Source organism: Schistocerca serialis, chromosome 1 (genome assembly GCF_023864345.2).
Source record: "Schistocerca serialis cubense isolate TAMUIC-IGC-003099 chromosome 1, iqSchSeri2.2, whole genome shotgun sequence".
NCBI lineage: Eukaryota > Metazoa > Arthropoda > Insecta > Orthoptera > Acrididae > Schistocerca > Schistocerca serialis.
In genome coordinates this window covers 318,822,996-318,841,205 of record NC_064638.1, presented here as the reverse complement: position 1 = coordinate 318,841,205, position 18,210 = coordinate 318,822,996, and the positions used below count along the sequence as shown (strand labels likewise).

The 18,210-nt window shown below is 37.2% G+C and overlaps 1 protein-coding gene across 1 annotated transcript in view; it reads left to right on the top strand.

Moving 5' to 3' along the window:
* The window catches only part of LOC126469756 (KAT8 regulatory NSL complex subunit 3), a 159,305-nt gene that overhangs the window by 48,991 nt on the left and 92,104 nt on the right, over positions 1–18,210 (top strand). The window contains exon 7 of the mRNA XM_050096976.1: positions 9,261–9,398. Coding sequence (XP_049952933.1) covers positions 9,261–9,398 — 138 coding nt within the window. The remainder of the gene's footprint in view (positions 1–9,260; positions 9,399–18,210) is intronic.

Below are 18,210 nucleotides of genomic sequence, written 5' to 3'. Positions count from 1 at the left end.
ATCATCATCATCATCATCATTAAGAGAAATCATTAATTGTTAGTTTTCATTTATAATCCAATCTGTAGTCTGTGCTTCTCTTATGAGTTTAGTTACATGGTCTACTTTCTTCCTCCGAGAGGTAGCATCTACAGTGGCAAGACCTTCACGTAGCAGTATTTCCACTTGTTATAGCAAAAGTCTTGTTGTTACTTCCAATGTATGCCTGATTCACTCCAAACCAGTTCAGTTTGATTAAAATGGCAATGATAATGCAATAGCCTCATTACCAAGTGACCCTGTTTGCTTGCAATTTCATCTACACATATTCAGGTGTCACAGGCTTATTTCGTTTTATGACCGAGTATAACAACAGCTTTGTCGTGCTGATGTCTGCAGCAATGTCTCTCGCCTGCAACGACTGCACCATAGTTTCTTTACAGTCACTAATGGTTGGAGTTTTTTCTGAAATCAGGATATGGTATGGTGCATTGTCCATCACAAACCCTGTCTGAACACTAAACTGGAGCAACAAATTTTTAAACCATTGTAGAAACTATGAGTAGTCCATATCCTCTCGATAGTCACCGGTTTTTCTCAACCTCTGCCAAGGACCAAGGTTAGTCTCTCCACTCACTTCAAAATAGAAAAGAAAGTAATGAGCAATACACAGCACATAGTAATGTAGACTCAGTAGCATTGCCGGATTCAGATATCAATATTGAGGTGCATATACCCATGTTGGCCATCCAGAGGTGTATGATTTCATGGCCACACTGTTGGTGGCTTGGACACCGTGTCCATTGGTGAGTCCTTCTGGCAGTTTCGGCAACTAGGGAAGTGTGCTCCTGTTCCTTGAGCAGTTGTATTGATGTATTTGGTTCCCGACCGTACTATTCGCATCCAGTATTTTTGTTATTTCTCTTGGTTTGCTATTCAGGTTTTGTTCGTACACTGTTGACGATTCTTGGTACTCAGTTTGTCCTTTTTGATTTGTGTACAGTTTACCATTATTCACTCAGTTCTTTTTGGGTGCTCATTATTTTCCTCTGAAACCACCAAGGGGCACTTCTCCACCTTGGTAGTGTGTTATAAAATGGAGTACAAAAAGCATTTGCTAATGAGTGCAAAATAATTGTTTGCTGAGTTTGATAGTGTCATAAAATTCTGTAGTTCAGGTCCGACATCTACTAGTATCTTAAGCAGCTCCAGATCAAAACATCCCCCCCCCCCCCCCCCAAAACCACCTAAAACTGCCATGATAAAAAAGTTTACATATTACTAGGAATTGGGGCCATAAACTGAATGATAAAGCAGATAATAAATTTGAGGGAATCAGCTGCTAGTTCACTTCACATAGGCTGACTCTCAGTTGTATTAACAAAATAGATCCAGTTTCTCATATATAATTTTACTACAGGGACCATTCTATTCCCTCCAATATATGGCATGGTAAGTTAAGGAGAGGTTTACTATCTTTGGCCCGAAAAAAGCATGTTCTTTGAGAATTTTTTCTCAGGATGTGTTATAGATATCAATGTCAAATTTGTTCAAAATGTTTATTGATACTTTCTCTACAAACCGGAATTTTTATCGACCGGAAATGTTGAAGAGGAAAGGTGGAAGTGTCGTCTGAACGAAACAAAATTTCGATGTGAACCTCTACACGCGGTATGTCACAGGTCAGCTGGCTCGTCTGACATCAAAATTGAGTTGACGTTAGCGAAGTATATGAGATCTTTAGTAGTTGTACCTCGCTTAAGTTATTTGGCCCATAGGAAACAAAATGGTCGCCATTTGAAAAAAAATAGGGTAATTTTTTTCATCGATTTTTCGACTTTGTTGGCCAAGTAAAAACATATATAGTTGATGGGTCGGAATAAAAGTGGTATAACTCCTAGACAATTTAGTTAGCCTCATCGGAAACAAAGAATCATGCCAATCAGTTCAGTAGAATTGAAGTTACTACAACACGTGACAAAAAAAAGCTTTTCGAGAAAAACACGTTTCAAGTTTTGACTACATATAAATGCGATATTATGCAACATACATTAAATCTGCTATTTCAGGTCCACAAACGAGTCCTTCCTCTTCCTCATAGAGGGTGTTCTGCTCGATCTGGGCTACCCTGCACTGCTCCAGAGCTGCTCGTGTGGCCAGTGACAAGCAGTTTTCGGATGCTTGTATCTGGTGGTCGTCCGAATGCTTGGCGAACTGCATTGAATAGAGTCCTAGGGTGATGTACATCATTGTCACGGTCTTCATAATTGCTGAATACCCTTTGTTGAAGCTGCTCACTGCCAGGAAAGTCACAATCTCCACAGTCTTCGCACCAGAATGCAAATGCTTGCGGGCTCACTCCCAAACAAACACGTTCAAACTATCATTTGAATTTTGTGTGTTCCCTTCTCAGCATCGGTACGATAACTCGTCCTCCGAAAGAAAAAAACTAGTGCATGAAAAAGGCTGATTTCAGGCAGGTGCATTTTTTTGTTCAATCGCGAATAACAAATATTGCCGTTTCGTATTCGGAAAAACCGTTTTGGGGGTGGATTCTAAACACTTTTATGGATCCAAAAATGCAGTTTTTAAAAAAATCAATTTTTCGAACCAAAAGATAGTAAACCTCCCCTTAAAGGGAGGCATTATATTTTTTGGTTTGATGATAGAAGAGAAGCCTTCATAGAAGGCACATTTCATGACCTGCAGAATCATAAGATAGCTGACTTTACACTTAGGCTGGTTTATTTTGCACAGTTTTGTTCTGTGAAGCATTCCAGGTAGCCCATAACCTCATGTACGTCTCCCTTAAAAAACTGAGGAATTTTGTCCTGACATTGAAGCATGGATGCTCCTACATGGAATATGTTTTTGCAAACATGTGTTTATTTAAAGGCACTGTTGCTTCCTTTCCTTGGTCACAAGAAAGAGAAACAACCTATTTGAAGGGAATGGTCTTTGTCCGTTATTGGAAAAGTATACATATATTTTCAAAAGGCCTGTGGAAAATTCAAAGTTGGTCAATGGCAGAAGTGTCTTTCTTGCTCAAACTAAATGCTTCACTCTCAGAAAACTTGTGCACTCTACAGAAATATTTAAAATCCAGTTAATTTTGATTTTTGGTGTTTTATCTTACTACAATGAAGGAAAATTAGGAATTATTTTTACTGTAGTGGAGACTCATGATTGTTATCTGATTTAGGGCAGACTGTGTAAAGCACATATTAGATTAGTACAGAAAATGAAGTTGGATCAAACTGAACTCTGAAATCTGTATTGTGTGAACGTTAATCTCACAAGGGAGCTGTGGGCACTTGTTCGTCATCACCGATTTCGTCCAGATTGGCCAAAAATGAAAATGACTGGAGTGGGAGCTCCAGAAATCCATGCAATCAGAAAAAATAGCGTTCTTTTGGCACGGGTCAGGCGAGGCATGAGCAGTGTATGTTCACATAGTGACAGCAAAACAGTACAGAACGGTAATCTGATGGTCATGGGGTTGAGCTCCTTTCTTTTTTTTATTTCTTCTTCTTCCCTTTTTTTCTTTTTCTTCTCCATTTTTAAAACAATGCTCAGTATGTTGTATTAATATTTTCATGTAAGGCATGAACAGGAAAGGCAAAGGAAAATTTGGGATTGCAAATAAATTTACAGGAAGACATTGTAACATGTTAAAAAAGGATTTGTACATAAAATTAGATACTTATTTGCACATGCTGGTGTGATATTTGTCATAAAAAACAGGGGAAGCAGTAATTTTCTCACCATCTTGCATGCATTATAAATGTTGCATTTCTACAATTACATGGTTGTTTTAAAGTTCCTATAGAAGAACAAACTTGGTTTACCATTTTGCCAGACATTGGCAAGGATATTTTGGTGATGTACAGTGGAGTTTATTTTGGTGCAGTCACCTAAGATGTGATTTCTTTCTTAGTCTCAATGAGATAAGAGAAGTATTGAAACTTTTTGGTCAGATTCATTCCTCATGATAAAAATAGCTATCGGAGGGTTGCACCAGCGGTGTGCATTTGAGGAAATCACTTTAATACTGTGTGGTAGCAAACCTGCATCATCTTGAGAAATTTTCATGTTTAATAGTAAGTTATTTGCCTCTCCCCAAAAGTCAATCAACAGAAGAAGGCTGTTATAAATTTCCAGATTTTGATGAAATAATGGCAACATTCCTATATTCTGCTGTGTTCTCATCTACCATTTTTTCAGTCCTTGGTCCAAAAGAACTGGTATTATCTTGTAGGCATTTGAAGTTCTTTATGCTTTGATTACAGTTCCTTCTCAAAAAGTAATTTGCAGAATCCTCATGGACACAGTAATTACAATCCTTTCTCAGAAATTTATTTGTGATCTCAAGTTTTCCTTTTCATGCCTTTTATGAAAATATTAATAAGTACAAAACATCAAGCATTATTTTGGTTTATTTGCAGTGTCAGTCACATAAAAAAAATTGAAAATTCAAAAGGTTTCCACATTGGAACTTGATCCTATGCCGCTAGGATTACCATTCTGTACTCTTTCTGCTGTGCCAACCAGTGCCTGCAGAGTAGATTAACATGAATAGCTCACGCCTTACCCAACCTGTGCCAAAAGAACACTATTTTTTTTCTAAACTCTTAAGTTGGAAGATTAAAGGGAAAATTGAAATGTGGTGATCGGAGCATAGGTTTGTTTGTTGTGGGGCCGCAACTTTTGGAGTGAATGTCATTCATGGCCGCCATATTAAAATCCACCTTTTTGATTCAAGTTTTTTTTAAAATGGGAAGGGGAGTGTATGACACATCAAATAACACTCGCTTGAGCTCTGGAATTGAGTGGTGTAATTTGTTTTTGTCTATCTTGTACAGTTTAGAGGTTATTAATGTTCAAAGTTGGGAAATTACCTTCATACCAACTGCTACAACACATGTTCTGTGTGTTGTCCATCCCATGCAATGCACAACTGAAGTCGCCGCAACCACTCTGATTGCACACGGAGAAAAGTGTCTCCTGCAATTTGGTCATAGGCATGTTGTATGCGTTCCTCTAGGTGTCTCAAATCACGGATGCTCTCAGCATACACTATCTGCTTAAGATGTCCCCACAGATAAAAATCAAGGGCCGTTGAGTCAGGGGATCTGGGCGGCCACTCCACGGGACCACGGCGACCAACCCACTTCCCCGGCAGTTGTTCCTCCAACCATTCACAGACACCAATGCCATAGTGTGGAGGGGCTCCATCGTACTGAAAATAAGATGGAAAATGCCGTCAACATTCAGTGTGGAAGGGAACACAAGGTCCTGCAGCAACGTCAGATACTGTGGTGCAGTCAAGGTGTTGTAAATGAAAAATGGCCCAATGATGCGGATGTCCCATATGCCACACCACACCATCACCTTCGCTGGACTATGTTCTCGAATTGGGGCAACCCAGTTCGGATTTGCGTTACTCCAGTGTTGACAATTATCTTGATTAACCTCCCCGTTCAAAGTGAAATACGCCTCGTTGCTGAACAATATGCCCCTGGCAAATGAAGGATCCAGTTTGTGTTTTTCAGTAGCCCACAGGCAGAACTCCAACCGGCGATCAGGGTCATCCTCATCAAGTCGATGTTGCATCTACAGCTTGTAAGGATGCCACTTATTGGTGTGCAATATCCAGACAACCGAGGTTTGGCTTATTCCACATTCTAGGGCCACACGACAGGTACTTCGTTTAGGACTTTTCACAAACAACGCAACAACCGCAGTTGCAGTTTCCTCATTGGTGGCAGTCCTTGATCGCCCACTACATGTCCTATCGTGAACAGAGCTCGTCTCTCGGAATTTGGTGATCATTTGAGCCAACGTGCTGTGCGATACCAGTTTTCTGTCTGGGTGCTGTCTGTTGTAGTCAGCTGCTATTGTTCAGTAGCTGCTTTCCCCTGATATAAGGATGATTTCGATCTTCTGTTCACACGTCAGACCCATTTTAGATCACCTGGAACAAAGAGAGACATGAGTCGGTACCAAGGTAACTTTGAACATTAATAACTTCTAAATTGTACAAGATAGACAAAAACAAATTACACCACTCAATTCCAGAGCTCAAGCAAGTGTTATTTGCTGTGTCGTACACCCCCTTTTCCATTAAAAAAAAATGACTTGAATCCAAAATAGCAGATTTCAAGATGGCGACCATGGATGACATTCACTCCAAAAGTTGCGGCCCCCAAGTCAAACGTATATTCCCATTATCACATTTCAATTTTCCCTTTAATCTTCCAATTTACGAAGGTTTCCAAGGACTTTTGACTCGCCCTGTATATCATAAATTTGAACAAAACTGATAATGATGAGTAGGCACTATCCCCTTGTTAGATTATATCACTATGAACTAGGATCATGTTTTGACTGGTGAAAATGTGTGGATCAATTCAAATTCAAGTGGAGTTGTCAGTTTTCAAGTTGGAAAGAAGTAAATAATAATGAAGTTGTTATTAACTCAAAAATGTGAAGTGTCTTGAGGATCTCAGGTTCAAAACCCAGCCAGTTTGTAGAATCTTTTTCACTTGCCAGTGCTTTCACCTTTGGCATTGTTTATTACTGTGCAAAATGCCAAGCTGTTTAAGTTTAGCACTCATAATAAAACTAAATCACACAGCAGTTATTATCATTACAGCATTTGTCTTGCACAAGTGAGATATTGGTGCATTTGATGAGGAGCCTTAAACACATGACACTATGTTAGAAGAGGAGCCTACGAAGAAATTTTGGTACAAATAGAAAATCAAACTAATAGGAGTCAAAATGCAATGAGCGTAGCATTTATCTATTTTGACAAAAGCAGTTTTAAAATTTGAATAAATTTACCAAATGCCAATTTGGAAACCTGATTCATCTTTTTCTTTTCCATATCTATTAGATTTAGTTCTTTAATTCATCTATCTTTTTTCAGTGGTACCATTCTTTTTCTTGTTCCACAAGTATGCGCTGTGCTTTTATTTTATGTTCTTACTGAACATACTCTAATTTATTTATTTATTTTATTTTATTTTTGTAAAAAAAATCAGTATTTCATATTGAGGACTCACACCCCCACTGTGGGACCCAAGTAAGATACTGTAGGTTCTCTAACAGAATCCTGGACTGCTTCTTCCACATCTGCTTGTATTTGGAGGTTATTTTTTTATTCAAAACACATTGTCTATTGCTGTTACACTTGACTCGCACTATCATTCTTACCAGCTCAGTGTAAATATTTGGTATTTTATCTCATTTTCACTGTCGTCAACAAGGATAAAAACATTTTCCTTTGAAGTTAAAGTAATTTCCTCATTTACTGATGTTGAAAATGAACTACAGCCTTTTGTGTTATTTAAATCTGTCTTACAACAAAATATGAACAAGTACATAAATAATAACTACTTTGTATGCAGCAAATTTGTCTCAAAAAATAATTTGTGCATGTTAAAATGTATAGAAACCATCACATTTAACTGCAGAATGAAGATTCGCTTTGTCACTATAGGGCCTGGCTTAGGAATAAATTGTGGCTTCAGCTTTGGTTAGCTTCTGTCCACTTTTCCGTTAAAAGTAGGCCTGATGAAATTGCTGTCACCAGTTCTGTGCATATCAACTTTAAAAAGTTTTTGTACTGTTTTTACTTGAGTTTAAATGGAAACTGGAAATGAAGTCCCATGCTTCTTGATAGAGCATAGGGAAACGATGTGGGAGACCCGCACCACCATACGAGGCAAGGTCCTAATGGAAGTGGTTTGCCGTTGCCTTCCTCTGACTGTAATGTGGATGAATGACGATGATGATGATGACACAACAACACCCAGTCATCTCAGGGCAGGTGAAAATCCCTGACCCCGCCGGGAATCGAACCCGGGACCCCTTGCTCTGGAAGCTAGAACACTACCGCGCAACCACGAGCGGCAGCCTGAGTTTAAATGGCACATGAAATTAAATAAAGCTGAAATATAATAATTGTAAAGTGCACCATAAAATTGTTCCTTGCTATCTGTGAATCCTTTCTTGGCCTTTTTGTTTATAATGTCCTAGCACATTTTCAAACTTTACCAGTCACAATTTGTTCCTATGTTTTATGAATTAACGTTAGCAGCAACTACTTTCCACATGTTTTCGTTTTTGGCTGTTGTAATTTCATCTTTCTTTTTGCCTTCTATTGTGTCTTTATGGTAACCCAATTTGATTTTCAGCAATAAATCATTAAGTAATTTTTGCCTGTGAAGAAGTTTGAAGAGTGCATCTTCTTCTTCTTCTTATTTTCCTCCATCTTTACAACATGCCACCAACAATAATAAATACTGTGTATCTACTGTTTACAATTAATGTATATGGTCGAGACACAAAACTTGTGTCGAAAACTGATTTTCACAATGTTGCCAATCGTGTTTCATGCTATTTTATATCAACATTGAACCATGTCTAATTGAGCCAAGTGTAGTATTATACAACAGAATGAATTCCTGAACTAAATTCAGCTTCTGAACTAAGGTTAAAATTGATCTGTAGTCAGTGGCAGTTGTACAGTCAGCCTTAAATCATTCTGATTTATCATGATTTTCCCCATTAATTCCAGGTATATCCCAGGATGATTTCTAACTAGAGCCCATGGCCACCACCTTTTTGTTTCTTACTCATTACAAGTAATTTTAAATTGACATCTTATACAATAACATTAATATTATTATTTCTTCTTCTTCTTCTTCTTCTCCTTCTGCAACTGTTGTTATTGCACTTGTCTAATGGTGTGATTAATCTCTTGTAGAATAAAGGTATGTAAAAGAAGTTGATATTTCTCATGGGTATTGATAAAACAAATTTACAGCAAAAATTCTGTGCACAGATTGAGAAGAAATGAAGCACTATAGTGCTATTGCCTGCTATAATGGTGCAAAGTTCTGTAACTTTCTCTTGCATGTTAAGAGAAATGTCTTAAGTATCACTCAATTTTCATTGGTGTCTTAAGCAGAAGATCTAAGAAAATAACTGAAGACTTTTCAAAACTCTTTGCAGTATTACTTTACTGTTGGTAGTAAGCTAGGAGTGCAGATCTGTTTCTCCTTTTGGAACTTTTGTAATGTTGGTCGGGCCACAAAGAGCTGTAGACATCTCTCTCTTTGTCTTCCCCGCCTCCCTCCCTCCGTCTCCTCCCTCCCCTCTCTCTGTCTCCTCCCCCCTCCCTCCATCTCCTGCCCCCTTCTCTCTCTCTCATATGCACAGGATGCCTTCTTTTATTATTTGTGAAGTTAATGCCAGATATTTATTGTTCGCAGGCCCTCAAAGCAAAGGTACCAACTCTGACTGAGAGACTTATTGGAGGAACGTCACGTTCTGGAGTTTCAGATGCAGTTAATATAGTCATGAAGCACCCTTGGGATCCTGTTTTTGAATGTATAAATGAGAACAAACCTGTAAGTATAAATTGACCTAAATCTTAACATTTGAATTTGTGGTTTTAATTGATTGGCATAATAACTAGTGTGAGAAAGTATTCACCATAATCTTGTCCTTCCAATTTTTATCTCAAGTTTTCTCAAGACGACTGTCATCTGGAAATCTTTTAATAAAGTAGCAATGTGATGTGAACTGTAACATTTCATGGGCAATTGGGTTGAACATCTTTCTTTTGATACACTGACTGTGGTGCAAAAATAGAAATCGTAGTACACAGTAAGAAACAAATTCTAGTGGATATAGTGTAACTCAGTGAACATAATAGCTACAAATTGTATTGATGAAACTATGATGTGAAATACATTATTCTTTACGAATGTGATGAACACACACACGGGGCTGAACACAAATTAGGCAGAAGAGTTGTGGCTAATCTCCTATAAAGCTCATGAGCACTCTTCATTACAGTACAAGATGTCGCTTCATGACTCATTTAGTATACGTGTTTCATTATCTCTGAAAATCGCTTTGGTGGCCTAGACAACCAGTTTTTTTCTGTTTATGGGAATTGTTGGGTTGCTCCTCAGACAAATTTATCGAATTGAAACAAATATGGGGACCAGATCTGATTATGGGAAAAGACATAAACTAAATTTACAAATGAAACCATATGGTTCCAGATATCTTTTTAAGTATCAAACATAATGATGTATATATGCAGACTGAAGTGATGAAGGAAAATTTTTACCAAGGCTGGGATTCAAACCTAATTCTCCTGCTCACTAGGCAGATGAGCTAACCACTACACCACTCTGCCACAGTGGCTTTGCACAGCTGCATGGACTGCTGTAGCATGCCTCCCTCCTCAGTCCACTGTTGGTAAAACCATGCAACACTGTTTGACGGATTTCGAAAAATGCACATACAGAAGTGAGAACTATGTTCTACTATAGTTCAGTTTTGTGTCGGAAGCTTTGCCACAGTTTTTTAAATTATGACTTGAAGCAAATGAGGTCTTCAAGAAGCAAGTTGTGAGGCTCTGGTAGCAACTCAAAGGCAAGAAAGATTTGGAGAGGCTCTGTCAATAAGTCACCTTCTGGGACCAGCCGTAGTATAATAGAAACAATTTGGATGTAATTTGACTCATTGCCAATGTGTTCTTCTGGTTTTTCTTTGTCTTTGCTGCATATATTCCAATCTCTGTCTTCCTCTACAGTTTTTACCCTCTACAGCTCCCTCTAGTACCATAGAAATTATTCCATGATGTCTTAACAGATGCCCAATCATAATATCCCTTCTTCTTGTAAGTGTTTTCCATATTTTCCTTTCCTCTCTGATTCTGTGCAGAACCTCCTCGTTCCTTACTATATCAGTCCACCTAATTATCGACATTCTTCTACAGGACTGCTTCTCAAATATTTCTATTTTCTTCTATTCTGGTTTTATCACAGTTCATGTTTCACTATCATACAATGCTCTGCTCCAAACATAAATTCTCAGAAATTTCTTCCTGAAATTAAGGTCTTTGTTTGATATTAGTAGACTTCTCTTGGGCAGGAATTACCTTTTTACCAGTGCTAGACTGGTTTTCAAGTCGTCCTTGCTTCGTTTATCATGGGTTATTTTGCTACCTAGGTAGCAGAATTCGTTAACTTCATCTACTTTTTGATAACTAAGTTTCATGTTAGGTTTCTCGCTGTTCTCATTTCTGCTACTTCTCGTACTTTTGTCTTTCTTTGATTTACTCTCAGTCCATATCCTGTACACATTACACTGTTCATTCCATTCAGCAGATCTGTAATTCTTCCTCACTACCACAGAGAGTAGCAATGTCATCAATCTTATTGATATCCTTTCACATTTAATTTGAATTACACACTTGAACCTTTCTTTTATTACTGTCATTGCTTCTTCAGTGTATAGATTTTCTTTTTTAATCTGAGCACTTTGTTCTTGATATTCCACTTTTATTGCTCCCTCTTGGCTCTTGTACATATTGTATATTACCCGTCTCTCCCTATAGCTTACCTCTACTTATCTTAGAATTTTGAACATCTTTCGCATTTTTGCATTTTTGATTGTTTTACCAGGTCGACAAAATCCTGGGAACATGTCTTGACTTTTCCTAGTCTTGCTTCCATTATCAACTGCAGCATCAGAACTGCCTCTCTGGTGCATTTACCTTTCCTAAAGCCACACTGATCATCATCTAACACATCCTCAATTCTCTTTTTCATTCTTTTCTATATTATTCTTGTTACCAACATAGATGCATGAGCTGTTATTCTGATTGTGTGCTAATTCTCACACTTGTTGGCTCATGCAATCGTTGGAATTTTGTGGATGATGTTTATTGAAAGCCTGATGGTATATCGCCAGTCTCATACATTCTACGCATCAGTGTGAATAATCATTTTGTTGCCAATTCCTCCATTGATTTTAGAAATTCTGATGGAATTTTATCCATCCCTTCTGTCTTATTCGATCTTAAGTCTTCCAATCCACTTTTAAACTCTGATCCTAATACTGGATCTCCTATCTGTTCTATATCAAGTACTGTTTCTTCTTTTATCACATTATCAGCCTTGCACTTCATAGAGGCTTTCAGTGTACTCTTTCCATCTAAATGCTCTCTCCCCTGCATTTAACTGTGGAATTCCCGTTGCACTGTTAATGTTACCAACTTTGCTTTTAATTTCACCAAAGGCTATTTGGGCCTTCCTGTAAGCTGAGTCAGTCCTTCTGTCAGTCATTTGTTTTTCAATTTCTTCACATTGTTCATGCAGCTATTTTGCTTTAGTTTTCCCTTCACTTCCTGTTTATTTAATTCCCAAGTGACTTGTATTTCATATCTAATCTGCATAGGAGTGAGTCAGTTGTACTAACATTCGTCAGTTTCTGTACTATTATACTTGTGTATGCATTGAAGTTGCTTACGAGAATTATATGTGGAAGAATGGAAAAGAAAATTAAGGATTTAGGTGACAATCAGTAAGGCTTTAAGAAAAGTAAAGCCACCAGAGAGACAATTCTGAGGTTGTACTTAATAATGAAAGCAAGACTTTAAAAAAATCAAAACACATTCATCAAATTTGTCAACCTAGAAAAGGTGTCAAAAGTCTCAGGAAAGCAGCTGTAGGCTATAGGGAAATGTGGATAATATTGTCACATTGTAATCATAGTCAAGCCCAAATTCAAAAGCAGGATCGTCAATGAATACAACACTTAGCACTGAAAGTGTGTTTATTACGAAAACCAATTTCCAACCAGAGCAGAACTGGTCTCCTGGACAAAGTGTGCAGCTATTTATATAAACACTGAATATTCCACAGTGCTAGTATTTATACAAATACTGAATATTCCAGAATGTACAAACATTACAAATGTAAAATATTTCAAAAGTTTTCCAAAATGATAAATGCTAAATAACAAATAATTGCTGATGTTTGGGTTTGAACTAGTGACCCACAGCACGTCACCCAGCAGTACTAACCACTACACCACATGGCCTGCACCACAGCTTCCAGCAATGTATAATTAATATGTACAAGCACCAAGAGAGGAAAATAAGAATATAAGACTTGGAACACGAAGTACTTGGGTTGGAAAGGGTGTAAGACAGGGATGTAGTTAGTCTACTGCCCTACTATTCAATCTATACATTGAAGTATCAGTGACAGTAATAAAAGAAAGGTTCAGGAACATTATTAAAATTTAGGGTGAAATTTAATCAATGATAAATTGGTTGATGACATTGCTGTCCTCAGCGCAATTCAGGAACAATTGCAAGACCTGTTGAATGGAATGAACCGTCTAATAATTACACACAATAGATTGAGAGTAAACGGAAAAAAAGAGAAAATAGTAAGAAGCAGTAGAAATGAGATTATACATAAGCTTCCCATCAAAATGGGGACCATGAAGTAGACAAAGTGAAGATATTCTGCTACCTTGGAGTAAAATAATGAATGATGGACAAAGCTAGGAGGATGTAAAAAGCATATTAACACAGGCAAAGAGATCATTCCTGGCCAAAAAAAACTGTTAGTATCAGACATCAGCCTTAATTTGGAGAAGAAATTTCTTTGAATGCATGGAAATGAATCAAGGGCTGTGGGGAAATTGGAAAGAAGTATAATGAAAAGTAGGTGACTGATAAGTAATGAGGTGGTTCTTTGCAAAATTGACAAGAAGAGAAACATGTGGAAAATATTTACTATCAAAAACAGTCTTGATCACAATTTATTTATTACGGCGACTGGTTTCGACCACTACTGTGGTCATCTTCAGAAGGAGGTTCTTACTCATTGGTCTGAAGACGACCACAGCAGTGGTCGAAACCAGTCACCATAATAAATAAATTGTGATCAAGACTATTTTTGATAGTAAATATTTGTGACACATTGATCACTGTTCACTCCCACAATGTATTCAAAAGTAACATGTGGAAAAGCTTGACAAGAAAAAGGGACAGGGTGATAGAACAATTATTAAGACATCAAAATAACTCACATGGCACTAGAGAGAACTGTAGAAAGGAACAACTGTAGCAGAAGACAGAGATTTTAATGTATGTAACAAATAATTGAGGACATTTAATGTAAGTGCTACTCTGAGATGAAGAGGTTGGCATAGGAGAGGAATTTGTAGCATCTGCATCAAACGAGTCAGAAGACTGCTGAAAAAATTTTAAAAAAAATTAAGCGTGGAGAAAATTGACTAGTCCCCTCTATGAGAGCATCGAAAAACATTTTGTAGGATTAATCTGTAAATGGCAGTGACAATATAAACACTCAATTTGATTAATGTGACATACTCATATCTTTAAACATTTATTTGTATGTACTGATCATAGACACTTTTTGTTATCTTAGTAACTCTGCATTGTGCAGACCACTGAAAGACAAAACTGAAGTTACCATGGAACTGCATTTCTTTATCCTGTTGTTATTTCCTCTCTACACATTATTGTAATATGTCTTGGAAGTATGTATTTGTTATCATGCTCTGCAATTCACTTTATGGCGTATGACAGAGGCATTCTTGCAGTGCTCCCACGCAGATAAAATAAACTCATCAAATGACAGGTACCAATTTTTAGAATTTTTTAAGGTGATTCTGTCTGATCTCAAGGAGAAAATGGTATTAAATGCTTGGCCCATGCAGTCACATTGTAAACCAGTCTCATTAAGGGGTATCAGTTTCTCATTTACAGCTTTGGAAATTAGTGCAGGTAGGTTAATTTTATGATAAAATGGGGTAGTCAGAAAGTGATATGCAAAGCAGTTAAAGTGGAAATCATGCAATGGCTTCTAGACATAGCTATGGACTAATTTGATAGCCATTTACAACAAGTGGAGCCACTTGTTGTGTTGTGCTCACAATGAAGAGATCTCAGTTTATTTTTCTGGGAAGCAGTATGATGCCTGTGACTAGAATACATCCCAGTATCACTTTACATTATGTCCATACATAATTAATATCAGTGAGTGTAATGTGACAGAGTTTACAGGCACTTGGTATAATAATTTTAAATACTTGGAAGAAAAAGTCACTTTACAGCCATCTCACTATACAGGGTGTTACAAAAAGGTACGGCCAAACTTTCAGGAAACATTCCTCACACACAAAGAAAGAAAATATGTTATGTGGACATGTGTCCAGAAACGCTTACTTTCCATGCTAGAGCTCATTTTATTACTTCTCTTCAAATCACATTAATCATGGAATGGAAACACACAGCAACAGAACGTACCAGCGTGACTTCAAACACTTTGTTACAGGAAATGTTCAAAATGTCCTCCGTTAGCGAGGATACATGCATCCACCCTTCGTCGCATGGAATCCCTAATGCGCTGATGCAGCCCTGAAGAATGGCGTATTGTATCACAGCCGTCCACAGTACGAGCACGAAGAGTCTCTACATTTGGTACCGGGGTTGCGTAGACAAGAGCTTTCAAATGCCCCCATAAATGAAAGTCAAGAGGGTTGAGGTCAGGAGAGCGTGGAGGCCATGGAATTGGTCCGCCTCTACCAATCCATCGGTCACCGAATCTGTTGTTGAGAAGCGTACAAACAATTCGACTGAAATGTGCAGGAGCTCCAGCGTGCATGAACCAGATGTTGTGTTGTACTTGTAAAAGCACATGTTCTAGCAACACAGGTAGAGTATCCCGTATGAAATCGTGATAAAGTGCTCCATTGAGCGTAGGTGGACGAAACTAAAATGAGCTCTAACATGGAAATTAAGCGTTTGCAGACACGTGTCCACATAACATCTTTTCTTTGTTTGTGTGTGAGGAATGTTTCCTGAAAGTTTGGCCGTACCTTTTTGTAACACCCTGTGTATGCTTAAGGCATAGACTTGGAAGCTGATGTGTCTAAATTAAGGGATTCAGTACATTTGTTAAGTGAGAGCAGAGAGAAAGACTGAAGAGAAGCAAGTGATAAGTGAAAATTTTTGCAAATCATCATTGTGTGTACATTTTGCTAAAGAATAGAAAAACATCTAAGAACTTTCAGTATTTCTTTTTCCTGAATATTTTTGTATTGTTGGTAAATGAGCAACATGTAAATTTACTAACCTGGTTGGTGACAATCACTACAGTTTCTTGGTAGCACTGAAATATAAATATATCACTCCCTGGAATATGTTGGATTCGTAACACCATTGAGTTCAACTTAACATATTTGATGTTTGTTACTTCTGGAACACATCACAATGATCAGCTTTTTACAGAAACTTTGTTTATAGTTTACACAAACCGCAGTTATTAGACTTTAAAACAGTAGCAACCTCTATAGTATACATTTACATATGCTGAATTTTGGCACTAATGTGTCTACAAACAATAGACATTCACCAAGCACACTGTAAAGAAAACTATAAGTCTCAGAGTGAGTCCCAAATAGATGACATGTCAATGCTAGCAACATCAATGTCCATTTCAGACTGAGTGACACAGTTTATATGTGTATGCATCTTCAGGAGTATTAACAAAGCCTTTTCATTATGCCTGCATGCAACTCATCATGTCATCTGTATGGTGAGTAGCACTCTATCCTTCTCTTTATATTGTTGATATTCCAGCCTGGAGTTTCCATTGTTTAAATGTACGTTTTGACTTGTAAGGATCATAAGATGTCCACATTTGCACATTGTTGTTCACATAAATGTAGCTAGGCGAGAAATCTTGCACAGAAATGTTCACATGTTAACTGTTAGAAGCTGACTTTTGTATAGAGATGTTATCATAATAATTAATAGATGATTAAAATATTGTCTTCTGGTTCTATATATAGAAGAGCATATGGGTGTTGGTGCAGGAAGTAAATACATGTTAATCTACAACAATATAAAGACCAAATTTAGTTCTAATTGTATTCTAGTGAACCAAGCAGTAATTTAATTTAAATGTATATTATATAATGTAAAATTAAGGAAGTTACATGAACTATTTTGTTTACACCATGTATACTTCAGCAGGAATTTACCAAGCTTCATGTAAATTTCACAGGTTTACAATTTTCCTAGTTTGCTTCATTTCTTAAAATTATCCAGACAACTAAATGGTCAGAAAAATTAGGGCAACATAATCATGACACCATTTCTTGGAATTAAATATGCTCAAAGGTCAAAATAACAAAAGTATTTTCTGGATGTGGGAAACTTTAAATACAAACAACTTTTTTGTTAAGGACTTTTCTGAAAAGGTAATATGTTTACTGGAAAGAGTGAAATCTGGGCTTTCAAATGATCTATGTCCTGTTAGAAATTGGAAATAAATGTGATGACATTATCACGAGCACATGGTTTCTGAACATCATAAATTACAGGTAACTCTTAAAACATAATGTTTCATGATGAACTCATTATACCATGGGATGGAATTAGCGGAGCCCAAATAATCTTGTAGATAATAAATTTCAACAAAATGTCACCTACATAACAATTTTGGTATTTTAAGAAAGTGAGCTGTAGTTGCAGCATTACACTCGAAAAGAGGAAAAGGAATTAGTTATCCAAGGAGTAGAATTATAGCAGATGGGGATATTCCATTTTGCTATGTTTCAAACTAACTTCAGAGGAATCTGTGATACTCCTTTTCATCTTGCTAAAACATAGGTCGTTTGCAGGAGTCTTTATGGAATATATTAATATCTGCATCTTAATGAGCACTTTTGGCCTGACAGACTTCATGAATTTTGGTTATGTGCTCTGCCCGCTACAATTGTACATCAAATATTTCCAGGTACAGCTGCCAACATTTCAAAGAAAATAAGTTTGGCTCGCCACTATGGTGTGAGTACAAGCAAAACCAATTAATTTCATAGACAGCACACTTGTAAGCTGCTACTTTTGTACAGGTGTTTACACCATTGTGCAGTAATTCTAAGTGTTGAAATTCAGCAAATTACCTGAATGTCACAGCACTTCTCATCCTTCATATTTCTGCAAACGATTCCATCAGTCCTTGAAAGCTTTTTTTTATTATTTTCATTCATTCATCATGTTTCATAGATTCCATCAAGATAGAGTTGTGGGACAAGCAAATCATGGAAACTGAATCTGTGTACTGTGTTAATAATAAACTGTGTCTGCACTGTTGAATACTGTTTGTCCTTACACTAACGAAATATAAACTAATAAATTAAAAGGAAAGCCATTCATTTGAAAATAGGTGCCGATCCCTCAGTTACAGTGAAGAACCATTGTTTATTGTCATAAAATAAGGGAAAGGCAACCACTCACCTATAGTGGATTGAAGCATGAAACATTACAGAAAACAGTGTTCTCACAAGCTTTTGAACACTAGCAGTCTTGCCTTG